Below are 20,299 nucleotides of genomic sequence, written 5' to 3'. Positions count from 1 at the left end.
CACAGTTCTTTCATAAAATATTGATAACTTAAAATTGCATGCATGGTCATTGACGTACTAAATTAATGTTTTTTGTATTATCTTAGTACTTTTATTTATTTAAACATGACGTTCATCTCAGAACCAGTTTTAAATTAAGTCACAGAACGGACGGAATACTCTGAGAATAATGGACAAATAAACAACGGTTAGGCTCATGCGCAGGACAGCAATTGTTTTGCATTTGGTGTTGATATATTGCTGCACATGATGTCTGAACTGGAGTTATCATCACATGATGTGCCATTCACCCACGTTCCCTGTCGAAACAGCAGCTATGGACGAAAGTAGCAGTTCGTCGAGAAATGATTGAGTCCAGTTCCGAATTGGAGAAGCTTGCCTGCAATTTTGCCGGCGGTAAGAACGAACAGTGAAACAACGGTGGTCTAAAGTTTTGCACATTTTGAACTTATTAGAGTAAGGTCAATACGGCGGCCCTAACTGTCTATATCATTTAATTGGTATGGTCTAATTTTGTGTCGTATGTTTCAGGATTACGTCAATAATTCACGATTGTGCTGCGTTGAAATTCTTTCCATTAGATTACAAGACCTAATGGGCTGGCCTCCTATACAAAATACATCTCATTAAGCCGCAAACTAGTCACCTGCATTAGGGATAGCACGTCCTGTCGATGGTTTCAGCTTACTTTTGGCCCCCTAGACATAATAAATACTTGCAGAAAATGAGAAGAATATGCAAAATTTCTATATTGTCTTCACGCACAGTGGTACATCGCAACTCGTTAAAGGTTGAAAAAAATGCATAATTAAACAATGTGCTATTTATGCTACACATAAATTAGCTAATATTACTTCCAGTCTAATATGTTACAACAGTTCTTGACACAGTCAGATGATAGTGTGTAAATACCATATAATTTTCCCTCAAGCATTTGAACGACGCGCGTGTACATCTGTGAGTCAGATTACGGGTGCAATTTTTTCCTTATTGTTGCCTTCATTTCCTTTGCTTTGAATCATATTTCACTGTACTTTTTGTAGTTTATTCCCCTCCCCAATACATTCCCTTTTGGAAGCAATGCGCGCAAAACAAATAGAGCCACATAAACGTCTGCATTTAGTTAGAACCGGGTAATGGCGGATTATACTTGACTTGCGCCTCAGCGCACTTCTCACTTGCTTTAGAGAAGCTGGTTGGTTGGCTTATAAGGTTTAACGTCCCACAGCGACTCAGGCCATAAGGGACGCCGTAGGGCAGATCTTCGGAAATTTGGACTATCTGGGGTTTCCTAACATGCAATGACATCGCGCAGCACGCGGGCACCTTGGTTTTTGTCACCACCGAGGCTGCCGCCACGTCCGGGATTCGATCCCGCATCCTTGAGCAGAATAGTCGAGCGCTATAAGCCCTGCATCACCAAGGCGGGGCTTAGAGAAGCGTCAAGGGTAATAAAGAGATATTGTGTATGGAATAAAGCTCCGAGTACTTGCAACTGGGCATGTTTATTCATATGATCAAATTTCGTGAAAATATAAGTAGAAAGTGAACAGAAAGGACACCTTTATAAGCCCGTGCACTTGCTCCCACTCTTGTATATTCTTGAGCAAGGCTGCAATTTGGAACCAGTGGCTTCGGGACTATGTAGTGTGGTCGATTTGCCAGCATTTTGAAGGTATTGCTGCTTTTCCTCGTCGCGTTGTTCGAAATGTTTAGTGTCGAGTTCAGCTCATGAGGCACAGTTATAGAACTGACCACGGTAATTCGTCGAAAGTGTTAGTATACCGGTTAAAGGCCCGGCAGTTCGAAGAAGTGTTCCACCAGTGAAGTAGGTCTGGGACAATAGATTTCTCCCTGAAAGAATTGCTGTGCAGCTTCCGGCAGAGGGCGCAGAAAGAGAAGAAGGTCCAGTGCCACACTTCATACTTGCCTTTCCATTCGAAGTACCTACTGTATAGGCTGAAATTACTGGCCACTTCTTTAAGGTAGACCGCAAGGTCCCTGGGTGAGTTGAAACTCAGGGCATCGATAAACGACCCCGGTGGCGCCACGCGCCTGTAGTTGGCCCCGCCAAATACCACGGGGACAATATCGTACTTGAGTACCTTGAAGAGTTTCTCTGTGTCGTAATCCTTACAGATACAGTTCTCGAAGGAGAAGTAGAAGTAGTAGTTTTTGGCAAAAGAGCGGTAGCAATAGTCCTCCTTGCTGCGAGGGCACTCCTTGTCACCACATTCTCCGTACACATCTATGTGTATGTACTTCTTCAGCTCGATCACATAGTCTTCACGTCTCCCGGGTGTGTCGCAGTTGCTCACGGCCCAAGCGGCCATCTTAGATTTGCTTTGCCAGATACGCCTCAGGGTGTCATTGGGGTACATATCACGACCGGAATTCTGAAGGGTGAAGTTGCCATAGGGTTCTAGGATGTCGGAATCGAGCCTGCGAATGAGCAGAAAAAGGCGGAATGAAACGTGAGCTCATTTTCTACGTTTATTGCATAACAATTCCATATACTTATTAGAGTAATTATTAAACAACGCATCACAACTCACCAGTACAATAACACCACGTAAACATGCACAAAGGTAGACATGTCATGACCATGTATGCTGTGGGCAATTCTGTTCAAAGGACACCTTAAACGTACCAAAATGAAACGTTGTTGCTCAAAACTTACTCTGTTTTCATCTGTCTATGCACCCATGAATAGATGAAATATAAAAAAAAATCAGATACCATTCTTATCGTTGCGAAAGAGAAAAATTATGCGCGCCGTTTACTGGACAAAAACTGGCTTCCGGGGAAAACATAAAGGATAATCCACATAAAAAATATGCCCACAGTATTACGTAATACAATTGAGTCATGAAGCCAGTAATTGGCTCAAATCTGCGTGGGAGCATTTACTTCTTTTATTAGAACTAGTGAGCTGAGGTCACTGTTTCAGACTTGACCGCCGCGTTCCTGTGTAGAGCAGTCGTCTTCCTCAAACCTTTAGCCGTGAAAGAAGACGCCTAATGCTGCGCGGAAGGCATGCTTGCTCCACTAGTAGTTGACACTAATCCAACCTCAAGTGTACTGCTGGACAACATAGCCCTCAGGCCCATCATATCACCATTTACTCAAAATTTTTCATGCGTGAAACAAACATGAATCTGCGCAAAAAGCACTATTGCTTCACTACTTGGCGCTGAGCTGAAGACATCGCTATTTGACCTCCTGATTCTCACTCTCGTCATATAGCAGAGGTATTTTCTCCAGATATGAAGCCGAGAGCAAAGACCCTTAAACATTCAATAAAGGCATTGTATCTCTAATATTTGGCATTGTATTCGGCGCTTACTGCATTGCTGCTTGGTGACCCGGCCCTAGCAGCACATAGCATAGGTCACAGCACAGTCGCTTTCTAGGAACCTCCAGCCCAGAACGAAGATGCCTAAATCTGCGTGGAAGGCATTGTATATTTAATACTTGACATCAATCGTTGCTTGATGATTTTGCCCTCGTACCTGATATATAGCAGAGTAGCTTCCTGCAACCTTGGAGCTGAGAGCACCAAAGATGAATTAATAAAATACAGCTAGACAAGTGTGGTGAGTACAGGGCGTCATGCCTCTAGAGGAACGTCATACAAACAGGCGAGGTCCTAACGGCGGGTTACGCAACGGTCAATTTAGTCACTCAACTGCGGCAATAAGCAGGATCGACTCATAGACGACCAACCTGCAGATGACCTCAATGATGGTTATCTGCAAAAATATTTTTTTAAGAGCGCGACCGTATTAAAAGAAAATAACATTTAAGCTCCACCTTTGGAGTGAGAAAGGCTTCCGCGTTCTACTTACCTTGCGAAATCTGGCTTTCGTACACGGGTATTGCGAATCGCTGCAATATTTCCTTATCTTTCGCCCCTTATATTCTACATATACTGCCTAGCATACAGTTTCAATCTGCCACATCTTGTAAAAGACAACCCAAAATAGATATAACGTCCCCCTTTAACAAAATTACCATCATCTTAGGGGGAAGTTCATTGCCCAACCTGAAGCAATACATTTGCCCTGCAGGGTCACAGGCCTCCCGGGCCACTAATAGTTTTGGTAGGCGAATAGTTTTATTTGAGTTGGTAATAGCTCCAGAAATCCAAATTGGAGAGATCTGCACGTGTGATGCGGGCTCGCGCACTCCAACTCTCGCTCTGCAGTGGCTTCATTGAATGCGGGTCATGGCTTCATCTAATTACTTCTTGCCTCACTGGTAATGCTGTGAGCCCCTTTAAAACGGTAACAAATGTGGCTCACACTGCAAAATGGCCCGAATGGGGTGACAGGAACGGGATTTGAAGCCAGCTTAATTACTTTTTGTATGTGGCATGTAATGTCTGAAAGCGAATCAGACTATGAGAGGTGCCACAGTGGAGGGCTCCGAAAAATTCAACCACCTCTGTTTTTTTCTTTTGTAGGGTTTAACGCCCTAGAGCGACTCAGGCGATGTGGTACTCCGTAATGGGGAATTTCGATAATTTCAACCACCTGAAGATCTTTAACATGCACTGACATCGTGCAGCACACGGCGCCTAGCCTTTCGCCTCGATCGATATGCGGCCGCCGCGGCTGAGATTCGATCTCGTGTGCTTAGGTTCTGCAGGGGAGCACCCTGACCGTTGTGCCTCCGCGGCGGTGCTGAAATGCCATTGTCTCTGCGCACACAGTCGGAAGTGTGAAATTGTTCCTTCTCTACGCCGGACTTCACTATGCATGGGCCCTTGGCGCAATTCCAGTGGTGGCAGTGTGTTACGATGGAGGAGAAACACTGAACGCATCTGTGTGCTGTGTATGTCGATGCAGTACGTTAAAGAAACACCGGTGACCGAATGTAATCAGGAGCCACCTACTATGGAGTCCGTAATAGCACATTCTCGCTTCGGACTGTTAAGCTTCACGATCAAGTCCAGTTCTCTCTTTAAAAACTATAGATGCGTCCGAGTTTTCCAAAAAAGTTTATTTTCAAGGAAGCCTTGACGTATTTCAGGTCTAGGTTAAGCCATTTTGAAGTTGCAAGAGAGATGTGACTTACGGAATCTGCAGGCAATTGCTGTACCATAATGCCATTGTAATTTTATGATCATTACCCAATTTAAGGCTGATCTACAACGCTGTAAAGATAAGCAAATATAATAGTCATAGTTAACTGCTGTCGTAAGTTGGAGTCGATGGTTGGTTTGTGGGGTTTACGTCCCAAAGTGTTGGAGTCGATGTCCTGGAAAAACTTGAAGTGAAGTAGCCTTCCTTCTACATAACTGGTTTTCGCATGGACAGATAATGTCTTACAGGGAACTGTGGGGCACTCGTGTCTTCTTGAGGAAAGCGAGCAATGTAACAACACAAACCATTCCGTATTGTGCCTGTACCACGAGATAACTACCTATATCCTCTTACACACCACATTCGGGACATTGTGAAAACGATGCCCGATCCATTTTACACGTCCACGCAGGTAAGAGGAAAAAGAGAGTAAAAGAGAGGTTGAGGGCGAATAGAGAATAATGATGCCATACTTCAAGGAAATTATTTGTGGGGGTCTACGTCACTCGGGAAACACCGCTCGCACTGCGCCAGAATGGCAGAAAAAGCTCTACGCACATATCTACCGCAGATACCAGTCATCAATACATATGCACGTATACCGGTAAGGTTGCAGACAGGAGCTGTGTATATTAACATGCAGGCACAAACGCTAAAAGCGCACATCGCTGCAACAGAACAAATTCAAAATTCGCATTCGCCTATTTGCAGCAGAAACGTCTTCACATGTTGGAGGAGAAATAAATATGCACGTTAGGTGCGCACTATAAACGTTTCTTCGCCAACAGCACACCGCACGCGAACTTCAAAGGCGGGAATCTAGAGTCACCTATTTCTCATAAAAACTTGGAGGGGCTTCATCGTACGCCAGTTATCAGACAGTTTTGCCGTGACATCTAGAGCAGCTTTCTCAGAAAAAAAGCGGCTGTTTAACAACCTGAGTGCAGTGTCCATAGCCCTTCTATCGTCAGTATATGGTGAGGCCACAGGCAAATAACGGGACATATTTTCTTTCGAACATTACACTTTAAACATTTCGGGCTGGCTTCAAGTTCGATCTTATAAAGGTAGCTTTTTTGTATACGCTAGACCAAGCCGTAACTGATGGAGCAGAGTTCTTTGTCTGTTAACTTTAGATGGTAGGCGAAGTAGTATACCTTCATCAAGGCCATAGACGAAGTCTTGCTGGTGGCTCACACTGATCCCACTGTTCCAGTGTAATTGCATAGCGCTGTGCACTGAATAAGTGACTACAGCCTCATGCCTAGAGAAATAGATTTGTATGGAAGCCTGGTCAGCATGGACGAGTTTATCTTCTGTGTCAACGCTTTCATTTATGATATACCGGAATGGCTGGGTAGCCACTGAAACATGATGGAATGTCAATGCTAGAATGCCTAACTAGCTGAAGCTCAATTTGTCCGATCAGCTGCTCGAATGAACTTGGTTTTATGTAAGGATTAAAAATCTACAAGGCAGTCTTCAGTAGCACAATATTTTCCAGTGATTGTACAGTCGAAGATCGCAAACGAGCAGGGTGGTTTCAATCGCTTGTTTTCATTCGAACTAATTGTATTAAATTCAAAGTAGGCTCTGCATACAGAATCCTTTATGAACCGCGGCAGAAATGCTCGGCTAGCTATCTCTAAATGGCGGCCAGGTTTCATTAGTAAACATTATGAAACATTATGAAGGGGTATATATAGCTCCAAGAGCTATATATACCCCTCTACAAACTTCGAAATGGTCAAGGTGTGAAATCGAGGGCCAAAGTAAAGGTTGTTGGTACATTATACGACAGATGCTTTGTTTGTTTAGTGATTTTAGGAATAGCGGTTTCCTCGTTGCTCAGTTGGGATTCATCGGATCAAATTAGAAGGCGAAGATAGAGATCTGACATTCGAGTCTACAGTTCATCGCCGCTGAAGACAGATATTAACGACGTACATAAAGTGCATATCAATGATCGAGAGCTTGGCAGAGTAATCAAGGTCTAGAATTATTAAACTGAACATAACGTCTTCGAATACCTGGTAACTGGACGAGGTCGACGTTTTTAACGCACTGTAACAATTGTCACACAGAGTGACGGTAATATTTTACCGAAAGTGGGCCTATCGAGTGGTCATGACCAATCGTTTGCATTGGTTGCCGGAGATAAAAAAGAAATGTTGCCAGCAGGCATTCACATATGCCCAAGCCTGCAATTTTCCTGCGCTGAATCGGGAAGGCCAGCCATTACCGTGTTAAAGAGCGTAAGACGAAAAACACATGCTAGGGAGACGCGTATCCCGAAGCAATTAACAGAGTGAGATGGAAAGCCGAGCTATATCTTCACAATTGCTACATAAATGTATTACGCGAAAAGGCATATGATGTTAACTGAGACGCGTATAATTGTCCTGTAAGTGTAAAACCATGCTACTGTCTGCAGGAAAAATATTTTTGCTGCAGTTTTATGGCCGACATTTGCAGTACAATTTCTCCCGCCTGGCAGGCCAGTTGCTCAGAGTGACAGCACTTGAACACTAGCTCCTTTCAAGAATAGTTGCACTTGCGCTTATCAATCTACAATCCCCGCTCAATTCTATTCCAACATAAGCGGCCCTTTTGGCAGTTTAAGCTCTGTGAGCCGGAACAGCAGATATCAAGATCAAAGGCAGCAATCATGAACTAAAAAAAAACCCCAGGCTGAAGAAATTTTTTCGGGTCATCAGGCTCAATCTCTGGAACATGTGAACGCAGGGTCTCAATCAAAAAGTAGGAGCCCAACACAACGTGATTTTTTAACACCTTAAGTCGTTCGACACACTTGGTCAGGTGCACAAAAATGTGTACTGGACAAGCTCTTGTCCAGGATAGCTGATTATCTTGTCACTTATGAGTCCTTCTTGCCGTTTTCTGGCCGTGATCTGAGTGCTGAGAACCATGGGACATTTTATGAAGCAGCTCGAGCAACTCAATTACACGACGAGGCCCTTTGTGTTTTCGTGGAATCAGTTGTCTGTGGGGCACTTCTCGCTGAGTACACGAAAACATCCAATTTCCACGCAGAGAACGTGCCACTTCCAGGCCTAGGCTAGTTGGTCGGTTAGGGTTAGGGACCATTATGAAAGGTGTTCGTTGATGTATGATGCTCACACGGAAGGGGCTGGCAATAGAAGTCGCTGCATGGTCTCTGTCGCAGCTGTCACAAGCATAGCCTATTTTGCAGGAATAATCTTTTGCACCACCACACTGTTTACCGCGCATATCCTAATTGCAATATTTGATCACATGCACAAATATGTAGCACCTAAAAGACCAAGAACACGTTTAAGTGAACAAAGTGAAAGGAGGTTTCGCGATCCTGAGGTCATGTTTTCGGAGCCTTCTCACAAGCGGCATATTGTGAGTCTCCATTGCATAGGCTGCGACCACGCGCATCTATCCGGACAATGATCGGAAACGGAGTAACCCCTCACAAGAGGAGAAGCAGAGAGCATTCTGGGTTGAAAATGAAAAAAGATTGACATGGGACGACACATATTGCCTCGTGGCATGAGGCTCGCTCATTACGAGGAAGGTGTGTCGAATTACGTGGCAGCACTAAGTAACCATGTTCCTGAAGAGAAAACAACTCATTTTGCAGAGTCTCGAATCCAGGCAATGATAAACACAGCGTTGGGAGCACAGGAGCGCCGAATTTTGACAGACCTGCTCTCCAAGCATGTTGCGGTTTTCGACTTCGCCAGAGATCATCAGCCACCGATTCCAAATTCTCGCATCCATCATTCGATTGATGCTGGAATTTCTCGCCCGATTGAGGACCGCTTTTACTGGCCGAAAATGCGTCAAGTCATTCAGCGCTATGTAGCCAGTTGCGTCAAGTGCCAGCAGTGGAAGCTCCCTACTTCCCGTCCACCTGGACCGCTGCACCCTATTGCGTCTCCGACCACACCCTTTGAGCAGGTGGGCATCGACCTTTTGAGTCCTTTTCCGCGATCTTCTAACGGTAACCGGTGGATAGTGGTATGTGTTGACCATCTCACTCGATATTCAGAAACAGCCGCAATACCCTCAGCCACTGCTTACGAAGTATCCCTATTTCTTCTGCTATTTCTCGTCCTGTGCCATGGCCCTCCTCGAGTTTTGATCAGTGACCGTGGGCGCCAATTTACTGCTGAAGTTATCGAAGAACTCCTTCGTCTATGCACCTGCGAATACCGTCATACAACGCCGTATACCCCGCAATCGAATGGACTTGTTGAACGGACCAACCGCACTCTGACCACTATGTTGGCGATGTACGTGGACTCTGATCACAAGAACTGCGATGAAATCCCCCCTTTTATTACATTCGAGTATAACACTGCACAGCATGAGACGACTGGCTACAGTCCGTTTTACCTCCTGTATGCTCGAGTTCCCCGCAGTTGTCTTGATACCATCCTTCCTTTCTTCCTTCACAACGAGCCTTCTATCGCCACTACTTTATGTCGAGTCGAAGAAGCCCACCGCGTTGCCCGCCTCCGCATCCTAGACTCACAGGAACGTTCGAAGGAGCGTTATGGCAACCGACGCCCACATGTCTCTTATGTGCCCGGTGATTTAGTGTTGCTGTGGACGCCGCTGCGCAAGTGTGGTTTAGTCCAGAAGCTGCTGTTTCGTTATAGCGGCCCTTTTGTCGTTTTGGAGCGCCTGAGTGACGTGAACTATGTAATTTCACGCCGCACCGAAAGTGGCCGATGCTCACGCCGGACCCAGGTGGTGCATGTGGCTCGGCTGAAAAGGTTCCATCCCCGGCACCTTCCTTAAACTGCTTGTCATGGGGCTTCGTCTGCGAGGGGCGAAGTGTCACGTGCTTCGGGGCGTCAGGAAAGGAAGAAGAGGCTAGAGAGAAGAAGAAACGGAAGACACAGTGGTGTGTGCTGGTGTTCCTTGCGTGACTCGCAGCGCTTTAAACTACCAATAAACACCCCCGTTACGTACTGAGTACGTAACAATATATAAGTGCTTAGCCCTGAAAAAAAAAAAAAAACGATCGCGGGAAAACGGAGAGATAATAGCAAAGAATCGCTTCTGTCCTATCCTGTTTACAATTTTCTGCGGTAAATATTTCAGCGCTTAACACTCAATGAGTTCATGTACCAACTAGCTGGTCGAAACGTTTTGCTTAAGCACCAAAAAGGAGCTACCTAAAAGGACCACCAGATAGCTGATCGATTCTCGTCTCAGCGGCCATCATAATGGTTGGAATTGATGCATGCGGATCCGTAGCAATGCATCAAATATGGCAGTGCCTGCTTCTGCATGCAATTAGAAGTGCGCTGGTAACCTTGGACCGTGAAACGGAGGCCTAAATACAGACATATGGACAACTGCTTGATGTAGAAGCCATAGAGAGCTACAGATTAACACCCCTCCCCTTCCCTTATTCGGTCAGTATTAACCAGGTTGAGCTTAGCTGCTTCAAAGGTGTCAACCTCCATGTCAACTACATTAACTTGCGTTCGCGATTTATACGGCTGCTCCTTTAGCAAGGCTTATCAGGATTCCCCAAGCAAGTAAAGAAGCTTGAATTACTAAGATTTTATGCTATATAAGTTTGCTTTGTTTTCTTCCAAAAGATGGCACTGAAGCACAGAGGAACTTACCGGTAGGTAAAGGTCCAGTTGAAGGTTTCGGTGAGACCCTTGAATGTGTCCAGAGGGGTTAGCCAAGGAGGCTCGAGGGACCAGAAGACCCACTTTTGAAATGGGCTCCTTTGCTCTGGCATGAAGCTTGTGTTAATGTCGTAGCCATGGAAGACTACGGCGTCGCTAATATTTAAAGTACGACGGTCGTTACTCATATGGCAGCGATCAGGGCAACGTGTGATCCGGCTCTCAGGATTCTCTTCCTCTAAAGGCCAAAACCAGACGCCATAAGCTTTAGTCCAGAAGAGGATCCTCGGCAGATCGGGCGGCGTCAAACGGTGGTGGAACGATTTCCAAGCCAACGTTTCCATCATACCGCCTGTGAAAGGATTAAAAAAATACATGGTGGTTTTTACCAGGGACATTGAATAACATATTTCTCGTTAGCTGAAGCTTCGTTAAATTAATCGTAGTTTCCATCTTTAAAATGGAATGCGGTATTCGTCATCCTTTTTCGTAGGATGTATTCCTTGGGCACCGTCCTCCAAAGGACAACCGCGCAAAAATTTATTTGAGTGGACTGTATGTTTCCCATATACAGGGCATACCCTTGAAATTGTATGTCACATAGAGTGGAGCAATTTTGAGTTACTTCCTTAGCAGATAATCTTTTCGAGTGTTTCCAGCCTGTCGACAAAGTGGAATTAAATTGAGCAAACGTGTGTCCATAAACTGTGTCCTACTTAAATTTCCCGTTTAGTTTAGTCATAGCCCTCTGAATATGAGCTGAAATTATTGGCATAGTGTAATATTTTACAGTACGCGCCCCCGCACGCCACAGTATCGCCAAACGATCTGTCTAGTAGGCTTGTCGAAGTTCTTGAGGGTTAAACTTTGGCGTTGTAATTAGAATTGTATTTTCATTGCAGCATCGCGTACAGGCTTCTATATCTAATTTGTAGCCGCTGAACGTTTCCCCATCCTGCTATCTTAGGTAAAAAGCTCCTGTGCTTACTATTTTTGTGTTTTCATTACTTTTTATTCATAGCTTTCCATGAGAACTGCTTTGCTGGATCGCAAATTGGTTCATGTATATTTGAGCGCTCTCTCCTGAGACGAGACAAGAAGATTGCAGTATTCACAAACAGGAAAAGAGAAAACAAAAAACATCTTTTGCGACAATGGCAAGTGCCTTGGGCAGTCGCCGGATAATATAACGGCCTAATGCTATATTTTGAGGCTAATGTTGACTTTCAAAAAACGCGCTGCGCACATCCTAAGTGCTTCCGAACTTTGAAGAGGTATCAACGCTTGCAACAGTGAAAGCTAAAGTGCTTTGAAGTTCAGCAATAAATTATCTTCTTCATTCTGCAGCCAATGCAACAGCATCTCCATAATCTGGACCTTAGTTGAAACCTACCTGACGTTAGCGCGGATGGTGCTCATTTGATCTGAACTTCATATTGAATGAGTTTGCTCTATTACAGCCAAAACGTACAAATTCTCGAATCCACTGTTCATTTCTGTTAATTGAAAAGCAGGGAGCATCAAGCCAGGTTTTGTTGCGGAAGCAACACTGCGGTAGTTGGTGGGCAATTTCGTGAAGCCCCCGATGAGCCAAGCTGCACATGCGCGAGGAGCGAGTGACGTCTCACGGAGCATAGCTGTAGAGCCGCGTCGGAGCCACCGCTGTCTCCTCCGCTGCGCGGGCGACTCAGAGGTGCCGCCGCCACCGCCGCGCCAGCTGTGCCTACGCCAGGCGGAAGTGACGTCACACGGTGCACAGCTGGCGCGCCGGAGCCACAGCTGACTGCTCCGTGGCGCCGTGACTCAGGGGTGCCGCCTCCACCGCGCCACGCATGCGAAGTGACGTCGTTGCTCTTCTGATACGCCGGAGCCACTGCGCATGCGCGGGGTGTATATATGTGGCATCGCGCCGGTACCGATGCAGTCAGTTATGGAGAGGTTGAGCCGAGCAGAGGCTGATCGCCTTAGGCGAGCAAACCTTCGTAATTCGTTGCCTCCGCAATTCTGCTCGGGAAGGCAATTTCAAACCGCAGTGATTTTTTGATCTAGTCTTTTTAATCTAGTCAGAGCAGTAATATGCTCCAGAAGTAGCCCCTAGCAGACGATCATCACCTGTCGGTGCGCGATAATACCGAAGGGCACGCAAATGTTCATGGCACTATTGGTAGGTTGTCATTCTTGTTTTCAATCTTCGATGAGTGCGAAGGTATATGTAATTGCAAATCTATGGGTAAAACATGCATCCCATACACCAGGATGAAGCGCTTAGATATGCAAATGAATCCTTGCTACAATTCCAAAGCTCTGGAGCAACATATTCCAGGAAGTATTGCCTATAACCTTGCAAGCTAAGCCAAAAGGGGCACTTTAGCCGAGCACCCTCTTTTAATGTCCCATTTGAGTTTTCATTGATTTGTGCGCTCTGCTGAATCCTCTACACAAGGGTGAGACAGCGTACTTGCTTTCTACGGACTACTGCCAGCGGCAGGAGCGCAGAAGGCGGAAGTCCTACTTGGCGGGGGACGCAAGCCACTTGACTAGCATGGTCAAGAAGACAAAGTTAGTGACAGGTGTTCAGACTGCTAAAACCACCGTCATGCACCGTTGGCCATGCGTAGTAGTTCCGCTTTTAAAGCCGTCAGTGCCTCGCACTGACCAGGATTCCACTGTACATCTCCTAGAAACTCTTTCCTGAGGCGGCACCCACACAGGCACCATTTGATCTTCCAGCCTGTTGGTGGACGCTTGAATGATGGCAGCTGCACTTGTAATGCCTTGTTTTTATAGCGTCTAGAGAGCTCGGCACTTTGACTGGGAGGAAGTAGGAGATCTTAGACGCGCTGTTCCGTCTCTGCACTGACTGGGTGAGCACATTTTTCGATGAAAGGCCATTTTTGGCATCGCCTCATTTGTTATAATTGATTGGCGCGACCACGGTCGTTCACCTATTCAAAATACCGTGTCATACGCCTTAATGCGTATCCTGCTGACTGCACCGTCCTCGTTCGTAATAAGCGAACATTCGTTATAAATGCGGTCATTGTAGTGCCTTTGATTGACTGGTTTGCATGTAACCTATGACTCATTTTCATTGTATTTTTTTCTGAAAGACAACAAAAGAAGTGAAATAATTCAGACGGCTATATCTCCACAAAGGAATATCTTCACATTTAAGGGCGTTTTGTTATGTGCATAACTCCCAGCATTGCACCTTCATAAATAGATCCAAGCTTGCAGTTGTTCAAGTACTGCCTGTTTTGGAAGACAGTGTTCGTTTTTGTGGTGCTAGGTTTTTTTAAGAAAAGATGTAGATTTAAGAGAAAAGCGACCGCAAGCACATTAAGCATGCAGCTGCCTCTTTCATGCTTACATGCACTTTTATGCAGTGAGGTCCCGTTTACGTTGTCTGCACAGTGAGCACTGAGGGATAGCGCGTCATTTAAGTACAACCTGACAAATTTTGATGCTTGTTGAGTACAACGCGAACATCAGCTTAGGCGTAATGATTTACACGCGGGCACTATGCGCGCCTAATCCTTACGTCTTTTTGCACTGTTTTCTTTTACAGCGTGTGTTTTGTGAGAGGCGGACGTCGACACACGCAGCGCCCATCTGCATTTGCTTCTGTTCGTCGTGCCCCAACGATGAGGGTAGCCATTGAATCCTAATGAACATGGTGGCGTAGCTGTCTGCCGCTGTTTCCTTGTCACAGTTAGGGATCGCCGTTACGTGAAAGCACCGACTAATTCGCGATCGCAAGCACCGCGCACACAAGGAGCGTTGAGTGGGTTGGAACCCTCTGCGTTGAGTTACGTCTCCAAAATAGGGCCGGCCTAAACAAATGGGAAAATGCGCGCCTGTGACGAAGTCTTCACCAAATTTACGTTCGCTCGACATTATATCTCGTCCATGGCAACCCCAGCTAGCAACTCACTCCGTACCAACCACAGCACCTACTCGTCTACAGAAGGGATCGCAAGACACGCTTCGGGAACAGGGCCTGCTTGCACTCCAACATGAATTATCGGCCCAGTAAGTGGCGCAAAAATGGAAGCGTGATATTTATTTATAGCACTACGGTCGTCACCGATATAGGAGCCATCGATGCAATTAATGTTTTGGAGGTATAAGGATGTCCTTCATCTAAACTCGATAACCAGAAGCCGATCATTTTGTGCCACAATGATCCCCGCCTTCAACCGTAGTGGAAAAAATTCGAGTAATACTTTTATACAATATAGCCTCCGCAAGAAACAAAAAATAATTTGTCTTGAACTTCAGAATAAAAAAAAAAAGCATTAGGTTTGGTTTGTGGAGTTTAATGTCCCAAACCGACTCAGGCTATGTGAGACGCCGTAGTGAAGGACTCCGGACATTTAGACCACCTGGGGTTCTTTAATGTGCACTGACATCGCACAGCACAAGGGCGCCTTGCTTTTCGCCTCCACCGAAAAGCGGCCGCCGAGGCCGGGATTCGATCCCGCGTCCTTGGGAACAGTAGTCGAGCGCCGTAACCACTGCGCCACCCCAGCGGGGCGAAACAAAAAGCATTAATACATTGAATAATGTACACAAGTTCGTATGCATGCATGATATTTTCGAAAGTTATTTCAGTCATGACAAGACCAGCCAATTGACCAGCTGTACATACGGGCTAAACATTGCAGGGCCGCTGGTTCCCGCTTGTCTTCGTGTATGTTCTCACTGCAGTGCCTCTTATCCTAGCATTAACTTCGTTTGCCAAATCAGTTCTGAAGGTTTAGGATACGCTTTTTAAGTGTTGAGGCCGGCGCTGCTGGGCCCTTGTTGATCGCCGCACATAGGTCTTGCTAGAGAGGCGATTTCTTTCTACAAGCTCGTTCCATTGAATAGCTGTTGCTGTCCGCACCTCCGTAGGTGCGGATAGCGGCAGGTAGAACATTTTGAAAGCTCGACAGGATCATGGTGTCAAAGCCACATCATCGTCGCGCAAGAGTTTCAAACACCCCACGTTGAAAACAAAGTGAATTTTAAATATTACAAGCATGAAAATGAAAATTGTGCAGTGAAAAGGCAGCGTTTAAGACCCTGTTGCGTCAACTCATAAGGTGAACCTTAAGCACCCTTCTAATGTCTCGTTTACTGCCCTCGTGCAGAAGGAGCCCTGACAAAGCTCTCTTGCCTTTACGCTCCCGAGCACTTACGCTTCCTTGCTGTAATCGCGGATGAAAAGGCTCAGGCAGAAAACTAAGAATGAGATGTTGAGAGCAAAAGGCGTTTGTCATCGCTCGTGTCGGTGATAACATTATTTGAGAGCTCAACGCTGTGTTCTACCGAGGATTCAAGCAATAAGAAAGACGCCGCGCCCTTGTTTTCTCTTCTTTTTTCTTACTATATCAATGTCCGCGGCAACGTCGCTGCGTATCCTCTCCGTCATATTTTCCCTTACTTGTTTTATCACGGCCATTTTGTTTTCGTATCATTCGTTCGTTGCTCCTTTAATCGGTGATCTTGGACCTGAAGCACGTGAAGGCTTCGGGTGCACGTGCGCCGTATAACGGCTTACGCCGCAAAAATGTGGCGGCATATTTTCGCCGCTTCTTTGCGCACTTATTTCGCCGAGGCTGGAACACACAAAAACTTAATCGAGCAGTGACCTAATATGCTAAATTATTTCGCACAACTTGAACCAAGGATGAGACAAAAAAGAGGGAAACCGGAACAGCGTAAAATCAAGGAAACATTGCCGCCATGAGAGTTTCTAAAGGCATTTTTGTTTATCCAGCTTAAGTAAGACAACAAAATTTCTGTCAGCGAACCTTCTGCGGTGATTCCCCCCCCCCCCCCCCCCCCCCCCCGTCCTCCACGCCTGTTTTTGCTATTTATATCCTGCAATTCATTATATAGGCACGATATAAAATGTAAAAACGTAAATATAGAAAAACGTAATTTAATGATGCACTCATGCGCTGCCATATATCAAGCCCTTCCCTCTAATGCTATTTTTTGTGCAGAAAAAAGGCTATACAACGTAGTAGCTCGTAACCATTTTCAAACAGTTGGCTACTTAGCGCACATCAGCTACCACCACAGTTTTCTTGACTTCTTATGCGCCTAGCTCTACCTAGCCCGCTCATTAATGACTATGCTTAAAGCTCTCAATGCTTTTTGGGGGTTCCTATAGGTCTATAAGGTTTTCTATAGAGGTTTTTTATAGGGGATTCTATAGTCATCGCTACTAAGAGCGAACGAAGGAACCCGGCTACTACAGCCTATTCAATTGGTTAGTGAAGCTAGAAGGCTTTTTCTGGGGAAATAGTTGTTTGAACCTTGCAACAGATGTTTGGTTTGGGCTAGTCGGTAGCATTTCCTTGAAGACAGCGCAAAAAAGACGGGGACAACTAACACAGACGTAGACAGGACAGGCGCCTGTCTAGCGCCTGTCCTGTCTACGTCTGTGTTAGTTGTCCCCGTCTTTTTTGAACCTTGATTCGAGGAAAAGAGAAGTGATCGCCTTTTTACGAATTTCGAAAGTGAGGAGGCAAATGACCGGAGCCCCATCTGTGCACGTGGACCAAAAGTTGGTTTATGGTTTTTGTACAAGGCATTCATTGTCTAAAGCGGCAATAACCATGCCTATGAGGGACTACGGAGTAGCCGGCTGCGGATAATTTCGACTACCCGGGTTTTTTCAAGGGCTCTGAAATCGAACAATACAGTACAGCTCTGACACACCCGATCAGCGCAGAGCTGTACCTTCAGGTGAATAAAAGCAACGAACTTTATGAGTCATATGCGAGTATTAACGCTTTATATGCTGTTTAAAAAATGTAGACGACTGTGAATTGTATCTTTAGGAAACCTTCATTGGTTAAACAGTAATAAAATTACCCGGTATTAAAACTTTAAAGCTTGCTAGTCAGTTACCTAGAAGCCGTATTCCATGAGTTCAGCATGTGGTCTGAAGAAAACGGCCTCATCTCACTAGGAAACTGTGCACGTGTTTATACTGAATATATGGTAGTATCATTGCTTTTTTTACCTGGAGTCCCTTTTCTTCGCATCGTAGCAGCATTTTTTTTTTTTTTTTTTGCAGGGAGGATGTGCTGGAATTGGGTTCGTTGTAACACTGGTATTTATTCACATTTCGCAATCACCAATGTGGGTTTTGCCCGCTAAAAAGGTTTACAATGTTTGCTGATATGCACCGCTAGTTTTTTCGGCACCCAGGAAGTTCTGAGGCCTTTATTCACTCTTTTCAATGAATCCAGAAGGCAGGGAAGTGGTGCCAAGGCTTGTCGCCTCTTTTCGTGCTAAGTATTATTTTGGCTAATTAGATATCGATATTACATCAGCACGAAAAAGTCCAAGTTCCCTATAGCTGATTTTCACAGAAGGCAGCGTAATCGCAATTTTATTATCATTGATCGATTATAATCGCATTGACTGTGCTATACATGTACTAGTCCCGCCACTTAAGGAGATTTAAATGGGAGGTTGAGCTGTCGCTCTTACACACGCAGTTCATGAAGTTCTGATAAATATAGGTCATCTGAGGCAAACCCCATGTGGCAGTGAGGAGGCGCTTACTTAAGTACTAGCTGTCATACCATTTAATCTGAATTAACAAAGCCTATGCCACGCGGGTTGTATTTTACTCTTTGCGGTTAGAATTAAAATAATTCACCCCTCCGGCACCGCTACACTGCATAGCATGGGACATTTTTTGTTTTCACACTGGTTTTCCCTTTACTTTTTGGTCTAGTGCATTTTTGCGAGCGCTGCTCCTTCATGGGCTGCTTTTCGTGTCCCTCTTTTCGAGGACGACTACCACTACGTGTTGACAACGAACCTTCGCCTTAGCAGCTAGCGCCGTAAAAAACTGAAAGCACAAATTATTGGGAGAGTTGGTCTTGCACGATGCAATGAGGCAGCGCAGTGGCATATGCCCTAAGCGAGCACAGAGGGAAGAGTAGAAACGGACATAGCAGAGCGATGATGGGAGAAGTTTTTCCGAATGCAGAAGCCTAGCATTCTGCATTTCTGGGAAGCCAGTGCGATGGATATCACAAGGCGGCGTGGTTTCGAAAACCATGGCAAAGAAACAGCGCCCCTTGCACAAGAATCGAGGCTTGAAAACATGTACTGTTATGTGATCGGGATTAGCATGATGGACATGAAGCGCCGTATTATGTGTCCGTTTCTACGCGACCCTCAGCTCTTTTCTTAGGTAGTGTTAAGTCGCGCTGTTTGACGTCCATGCTGCAAATGTTGTGTGGCCTCCGTCTAAACTCAGGCACACTCGCACTGTATCTAAGGGGTAGTGTTGAGACCGCACAACCTTAAAGTTTTCATTAAAGGCTTGAACTGGCACAGAGAACCTTTCAAGAAAACCAAATGGCTCGAAATGATTGTTTGAGCACAATGATGTCGTAATGGCGTATGTTTATATTAAGTACTCACCGTTAGCGGTAGCCTTCAGTTCGTCGCCGTTGCAAGTTCCAGTTTGCCCACGGCACCCACTAGCGTGATCGCATATCGCCATGGGCGCTGGCACTGTGTAGCTCTTGCCGGCATACGGAAAGAATTGGACGTAAACAATCAGCAACAGTATCAGGCATGCACCAGACAAAAGCATCGCCCACTGCCTCGGTCCCTTCAGAGATCGTAAGAATTCTGCAAGGAAGATAAAGCACATTAGAGGAAAATATGAGTAGAGATGATCATAAGTGCGCGGGGCCTTTCAGAAAATGTGAGTTAGGCTAGTCCGCCAACTTTTTCTGTGACACGTAGGTAGGCAACCGAAATTTTAAATTTTAAGTCTTCGGTGCATGCTGGTTCGGCAACAAAATTTTAAACCTAATAACCCAAACTTATCTGCACAGTGATTTATCTACTCTGAAGTGTTTTGCCACGCAGGTTCTTTCCTTCATGATTATCACTGTAACCAGCATCACAGGAAGATCGCTCAGAATAACATCCAATATAACATTTCTGTCCTTAGCTGCACCACTCTGTTCAACGAAACTGCCTGATTGCTTTCATCAACATCAGGTTTTGCCGCCTCCTGATTCACTTTCCGTTTAGTGGTATGCGCTCTGTTACCTTGGCAACATTTCTCTATGATACATAGCATAAATGACCGCCACCTATCAATATTCCACAAGGTTATGTAAAATGGTATCAAATTCTGGTATCAGCAAGGTTGTAGGATTTCAACTGAACAAAGCATAGTGGATGGATATTTCTGCTAAACATAAAAGCTGTGCATGTCTTGGAAGGTGACGTCCGCATCCTCTGGAATGACACCGAATTATTTGTTGTCACGTCACAATAGACAACATATTGTAACAGTTGTTACACAGAAACAACTACTGTGGCCGCTGAGCGATAGCACCGAGACAGCTGAGCCAGCGAACGAGGGCACCAGGAACGGGGCCCACACTTCAACTTCGTCCCATTCCGCTCCTTCTTCTAGCTCTAATGCACGTGTCACTGCCCCCTCCTCTAGAGCATCGGTGTTACCGGGATGCGGTGTTACCGTCAGACAGAAGAGCGGGGAGAAAAAGCGTTCAAGAGTTACACCAC

The 20,299-nt window shown here is 45.5% G+C and overlaps 1 protein-coding gene across 1 annotated transcript; it reads right to left on the bottom strand.

The window, feature by feature from the left end:
- Positions 1 to 1,503: 1,503 nt before the first annotated feature.
- LOC146199845 (alpha-(1,3)-fucosyltransferase C-like) lies at positions 1,504 to 19,381 on the bottom strand. Its single transcript, XM_084595277.1, has 3 exons — positions 19,175 to 19,381; positions 10,724 to 11,084; positions 1,504 to 2,442 (listed from the first exon to the last, which is right to left on the bottom strand). Exons 1-3 carry the CDS (start codon positions 19,347 to 19,349, stop codon positions 1,743 to 1,745), a joined length of 1,236 nt encoding a protein of 411 aa, XP_084451403.1. The 5' UTR covers positions 19,350 to 19,381; the 3' UTR covers positions 1,504 to 1,742.
- Between the last annotated feature and the right edge of the window lie 918 nt (positions 19,382 to 20,299).

Source organism: Amblyomma maculatum, chromosome 2 (assembly GCF_055883805.1).
Source record: "Amblyomma maculatum isolate TAMU_Amacu chromosome 2, ASM5588380v1, whole genome shotgun sequence".
Taxonomy (NCBI): domain Eukaryota; kingdom Metazoa; phylum Arthropoda; class Arachnida; order Ixodida; family Ixodidae; genus Amblyomma; species Amblyomma maculatum.
The sequence above is the reverse complement of the archived record's forward strand: the minus strand, read 5'-3'. Positions and strand labels throughout refer to the sequence as shown.

Excerpts from the sequence above, each read along its gene's own strand:
- LOC146199845 (XM_084595277.1), bottom strand. The coding sequence starts at position 19,349 with ATGCTTTTGTCTGGTGCATGCCTGATACTGTTGCTGATTGTTTACGTC. Across the intron at positions 11,085-19,174 it reads ACTGAAGGCTACCGCTAACG|GCGGTATGATGGAAACGTTG; the intron begins GTGAGTACTTAA and ends ATCCTTTCACAG. Across the intron at positions 2,443-10,723 it reads AACTGGACCTTTACCTACCG|GCTCGATTCCGACATCCTAG; the intron begins GTAAGTTCCTCT and ends GCTCATTCGCAG.